The sequence below is a fragment of the Galeopterus variegatus genome, unplaced genomic scaffold (genome assembly GCF_000696425.1).
Source record: "Galeopterus variegatus unplaced genomic scaffold, G_variegatus-3.0.2 Scaffold3667, whole genome shotgun sequence".
NCBI lineage: Eukaryota > Metazoa > Chordata > Mammalia > Dermoptera > Cynocephalidae > Galeopterus > Galeopterus variegatus.
In genome coordinates, this window is record NW_007729778.1 from 206,555 (window position 1) to 212,574 (window position 6,020).

The 6,020-nt window shown below is 44.5% G+C and overlaps 1 protein-coding gene across 1 annotated transcript in view; it reads right to left on the minus strand.

The window, feature by feature from the left end:
* Positions 1 to 5,660, minus strand: part of LOC103601292 (cystatin-13-like) — an 11,134-nt gene extending 5,474 nt beyond the window's left edge. The window contains exons 1-2 of the mRNA XM_008585679.1: positions 5,433 to 5,660; positions 1,635 to 1,748 (exon numbers count right to left, since the gene is read on the minus strand). Of these exons, the coding sequence (XP_008583901.1) occupies positions 1,635 to 1,748; positions 5,433 to 5,660 (342 nt within the window). The remainder of the gene's footprint in view (positions 1 to 1,634; positions 1,749 to 5,432) is intronic.
* Between the last annotated feature and the right edge of the window lie 360 nt (positions 5,661 to 6,020).

The window sequence follows — 6,020 nt, forward strand, 5'->3', positions numbered from 1 at the left end:
CCAGTCCCGGTCCGGTACGGGCGTGACACTGAGGGTTGCGATCCGTTGCCAGTCACGAAAATGACAAAAAGGAAAAAAAAAAAAAACTATTTCTAGTAGTTCTTAAGAAGAATTCACTCTCTAGATGTAGCCGTCCACTTGCATTTCGTCATCCTGCTGCGATGTCTACTGTTCATCAAAATACAAAGATTTTTCATTGGAGCATATCTGGGCAATTTTGGGCAACCACTAATCTGTCATTATTTATGTCTAGCCATGTATTGTGCCAGCTTATCTATATCCTAAATACATAAAAAAAAAAAGTACACAAGGCACAGAAACATACATGTATAAGAATTTTCAATTCAGTTTTGTTTAAGAAAGAGAAACATTGGAAATAACTTCTATGAGAAGATTGCCAGGACAAATTTGAAAAGGCAAAAAGGGAAGCCGAATCAAAATACACATAGTACATCCCCATTTATTTTAAATAAAAGAAAGAAGAAGAGCTACATGAATTTATGGAAATTTATAGCGAAGTTGTGTTGAGGGTATCCACCCAAATGCTTCCAGTGTTAAGTCCTGGGGAGAGGATGGGACTGGGACATCATCAAGGGGTCCAGGGGATGTGCCATCACTTTCATCAGTTATATTTTTATGAGAATGCATTTTTAGAAAATATTTATGTACACTTAAAGAGATTACATTTAAATCTGAAATGTATCCCTGCTAGATATGAGGAGGGTAGGGGAGTTTGTGATGAACTGGCCCCTCTGTGACAGTCCCCCTCTGGGCTCAAGGTCTGGCAGCAGCCCCTCCCTGCAGGGATTGTCCCTCATCTCTCAGGTAAAGAAACAGAAGGCTGAACTCATGGGATGGCGTCGGGCATGTGGAGTTGCTGGGCTGGGAAGGTGGGGACTGTCCAGAGCCTCCCAGGCCTTCCACTCAGCAACCGGGCCACTGGAATTAGCAAAGAAGAGCTCCTTCTCATGTCCCCTGCTTCAAAGCAACCACAAGCTTGTGGAGTCCCAGCACTGGAATGAGCCCTCATTCAAGGACTTCAGTGGGGGAGGACATGCCAGACTTTCTACTGAGTCAGCACCTGCCTGCAGATGGTGCCCAGGACAGTGAGGCCACCAGGATGGCTGCCTCAACTCCTTCCTGGCAGTGCTGGTGGCAGCTCTGGCTTCCTTCTCTTCAAAACTAGTTAAGAAGCTTGATTCCTTCGGGACCACCGTGTTGTGAGGAGGTCCAAGTGTATGGTGATCAACGCGCCCTGGTTTGCCCAGGATTTCCCTGGTTTTAGCACTGAGAAGCCCCATCCCAGAAATCCCTTCAGTCCTGGACAAACCCTACAAGTCTGCCCCACGGAGAGGCCCTAAGCAGAGTGAGAAAGGGGCCTGGCCAGCCCCCAGCTGTCTCAGCCATCCCATCTGAGGCACCAGATCTGTGAGTGGAGCAGCTGTGTGAGGTGAAGCATTGCTGCCCCAGCACACCACACACCACAGGGGAGGAAGAGCTGTCCTGCCCAGACAGCAGTCAGGTGGTTCACACAGAAAACCAGAAGACTGCAGCAGGGCCGGTCCTGCCGGCTTTCTCTGCTTGGCACGCAGATCTGAGCAGAGCCATTGCTCCCCCTTGTCTCAGCCACGTACCTTCTGCATTTGGGGATCACTTTGAAATAAGCAGTTTTCATTTTCTCCTGAAATTTTCTTGCACATTGTTCGGGCAATTTTGACTTCCATGTAGTACTCCAAACTATCTGTGACCTGTCAATGAGTAATTTAAAACTTAGATATCATCAAAGAACACATAGTATAATTGTCATCTCTGGTAAATAATCATGTCATTGACTGCTTAGGGCAAAGAATGCCTCCCTACCCTCCCCTCTCTCACAGTTTTCTTGCGAGAACTTTTTGGCTAATTTGGCAGGATTCTTAATATATCTTTCTCTGCCTCTCATCATGGTATTTAATTTTATTTATTTATTTATTTATTCATTCATTCATTCATTTTTGGCAGCTGGCTTGATAAGGGGATCTGAACCCGTGACCTTGGTGTCATAAGGCTGTGCTCTAACCAACTGAGCTAACCAGCCAGTCCTCGTGCTAACTTGTTTTAAAATGTCTCAACAGGGTCTAGTTTGCAGCACTAAGAAGGATAAGACATCAGTTTGAAAAGAGCCCCTATCAGAGCAACATAAATTCTGCTAATACTGAAGCAAGAACTTTATGAAGCAAGAAGTTTATGGTGAAGCTTGGGTGGAAGAATGATGAAGTCATTGATGCTTCACAAAAAGTGTCTGGGGACAATGCCCCAAAGAAATGAGCAGGTTACAAATGGATAACTCGATGTCAGAAAGGATGAGAGGATGTTTGAAGATGAAGCCCACAGCAGCAGACCATCCACAGCAATTTATGAGGAAAATATTCATCTCGTTTGTGCTCTCATTGAAAAGAGCTGACAATTACCAGCAGAAACAATAGCCAACACCATGGACTTCTTAACTTGTTCAGCTTACACAATTCTGACTAAAAAATTACAGTTGAGCAACCTTTCCACGTCATAGGTGCCAAAACTTTTGTACCCAGATCAGCGGCAGACTAGCACAGAGATCCCATTTTAAACAAGCGGGATCAAGACCCTGAAGCATTTCTTCAAAGAATCATAACAAGAGATGAATCAGGGCTTTACCAGTACAATCCTGAAGACAAAGCACAATCAAAGCCATGGCTACCAAGAATCGTAACAAGAGATGAATCAGGGCTTTACCAGTACAATACCGAAGACAAAGCACAATCAAAGCCATGGCTACCAAGAGGTGGAAGTGGTCCAGTCAAAGCAAAAGGGGACCAGTGGAGAGCAAAGGTCATGGCAGCAGTTTTTTGGGATGCTCAAGACATTTTCCATATTGACTTTCTGAAGAGCTAAAGAATGATAACATCTGCTTATTATGAGAATGTTTTGAAAAAGTTAGCCAAAGCTTTAGCAGAAAAACACCCAGAAGCTTCACCACAGAGGGGATCCTCAAGACATTTTGCATATTGACTTTCTGAAGAGCTAAAGAATGATAACATCTGCTTATTATGCGAATGTTTTGAAAAAGTTAGCCAAAGCTTTAGCAGAAAAACACCCAGAAGCTTCACCACAGAGTCCTTCTGCACCATGACAATGCCCCTGCTCACTCCTCTCATCAACAAGGGCAATTTTGCAAGAGTTTCAATGGGAAATCATTAGGCATCTGCCTTATTGCCCTGATTTGGCTCCTTCTGACTTCTTTTGTTTCCTAATCTTTTTTTTTTTTTCCCCCTTTTTGTCTTTTTTTTTTTTTACTGACCGGTAACGGGATCGCAACCCTCGGTGTTGTGCCCGCACCGCGCTCAGCCAGTGAGTGGGAACTGGTCTGTATGTGAGATCCAAACCCTCGGTGGGAGCGCCGTCATACTCCCAAGCGGCGCACTCTCCAGTGCGCCACCGGGCCAGCCCTTGTTTCCTAATCTTAAAAAATCTTTAAAGGGCACCCATTTTCCTTCAGTTNCATATTGACTTTCTGAAGAGCTAAAGAATGATAACATCTGCTTATTATGAGAATGTTTTGAAAAAGTTAGCCAAAGCTTTAGCAGAAAAACACCCAGAAGCTTCACCACAGAGTCCTTCTGCACCATGACAATGCCCCTGCTCACTCCTCTCATCAACAAGGGCAATTTTGCAAGAGTTTCAATGGGAAATCATTAGGCATCTGCCTTATTGTCCTGATTTGGCTCCTTCTGACTTCTTTTGTTTCCTAATTTTTTTTTTTTTTTCCCCCTTTTTGTCTTTTTTTTTTTTTTACTGACCGGTAACGGGATCGCAACCCTCGGTGTTGTGCCCGCACCGCGCTCAGCCAGTGAGTGGGAACCGGTCTCCACATGGGATCCAAACCCTCGGCGGGAGCGCCGTCACACTCCCAAGCGGCGCACTCTCCAGTGCACCACTGGGCCAGCCCTTGTTTCCTAATCTTAAAAAATCTTTAAAGGGCACCCATTTTCCTTCAGTTTGTAATGTAGAAAAGATTGCATTGATGTGGTTAAATTCCCAGGACCCTCAGTTCTTTAGGGATGACCTTTTGGCTACTATCATCACTTATGAAAGTGCCCTGAACTTGATGGAGCTTATGTTAAGTAATGATGTTTATACTTTTATTTTTATCATTTAATTCTATTTTTCCATGAACTCTTTCAAGTCTCTTTGTACACCCTGTAGGATCCCTAGGATGTAAACCCAGGAGAGATGGACAGCAAAGGCTGCAGGAAGATGGCACAGAGGAGGTGAGCTGGGAGGAAGAGGAGCAGGAAGATGAGTCTCTGTTGTGTGTCATTGGCATCACCACAAGCTGAGTCCTCAAACCCCAGCTGGACGGTCTAACCCCCTCCTTCAGTGCAGCCCACTGCGTCCTCCCTGAGACTCCCACCTAACCACAGCACCCTCACCTTTCTCAGGGAATTTAACACTGGCACAATGCTCTCTTCTCTTACACAGTTCATATTCAAATTCCCCCAATTGTCCTAATAACATTCTTTATAGTTATTTTTTTTTCTTTTAAATCCAAGAGATAACACAGGACCGCACACTGAGGAAGTTGTTGTTTCTTAAGTCTCCCTTAGTGGAGAGCAGTTTTCCAGATCTTTTTTCCCTGTCTATCATGATGCTGAAACTTTTATGTGGTCTTATACAGTGTCCGATAATATGGATTTGTCTAATTGTTCCTCATGACTACATTTGAGGTCTTGCATTCTGGCAAGAAGACTGTACACAGGTGCTGCCAGGCCCTGTGATGACAACTGTCCCAGTGCTGGTGATGAGCATTGGGTGAGGGAGTTGATCGTGACAACTAACAAGTAATCCCTGCAGTGATTTGTCCCAAACACTCTCTCACACAGTGGGTGTAGGATTCATTGATAATCTTTGCCTGAACTAGATATGACCATGGTGGTTGAAAAAGGTGCAACTAGAAAATGGCTTAATTTTCTAATTATGCCATTTCTTTTACATCTATGAGTTGGCATTTTCCTGTAAAGAGGAAGCTTCCTGCCTGCTTTGGTTCCTTTTTGTAGCATCATCTCAACGAATGTTAGGGAGGCTCAAACTGTCCCAAACTTAGCCCCTTCAAGTTGCCTTCTCAGCTCTTACTCCTACTTTTTGTTTATAACCAATTTTAAGTTATTTTAATGAACATTTTATGTTTCATCTCCATCTCGAAATAATAAAAGATGAAATATAATTATATTTATATATATATTAAAATTATATATAATTTTCCTTCAAAAACCCTAAAATAAAATTAATATATTTTGGCTAAAGGCATTTCTCAGCTGTGTTTTCCATTCCGAGTTTCAGTTGCCATCCAGGGATGATGGGCTCCACCCTGACCGAGGACAGGGAGTGACAGAGCAAGGAGCAAATTCTCCACCAACCTGCTCCTGGGCTTTCAGAATCTGCGCCACTTTGAAGTTGTACGTGTCATCACTGGCCTTGTTATACTCTTTCATGGCATACCAGAGTGCCTGCTGCACATAGACGTAGGTTTTGGGAATGTCCTGGAACTTCCGTACCACCTTGGGTGAACCCCAGGTTTGGACTGTCCTGGACGCAAGGGCCACAGTGGCTGCCAGAAGCAGCAGGGCCTGGCAGAGTCTGGCCATGGCGTCTGAGCCGAGGGGACACCGGCCACGTTCGTTCTGTCCTTCTGGGTGGGGCCCTGGCTGTGGGCTGGGCTGGTCCCGCTGCCTCTGCAGATGCACCCAGCTCTGTTTGACGCCACTGTGGTTTAAAAGGAAGGGACTTCTGTTAACATAGTTGTGATGTTATAAAATAAAATAAAATACATATTTGGTCTTCATCCCCCATTTCTGGCATAGAACATCCAATGCCCTTGGAATCTCCTGAGTGACAGGGATCTGAGAAGAGTGTCTTTTGTTATTTGTAGGGAGCCCTTTTCCTGAGTTTCTGCTGAGGAGGTGACTCTTGATGGGCCCTTTGATAGCCTCAAGATGGGGGCTGGT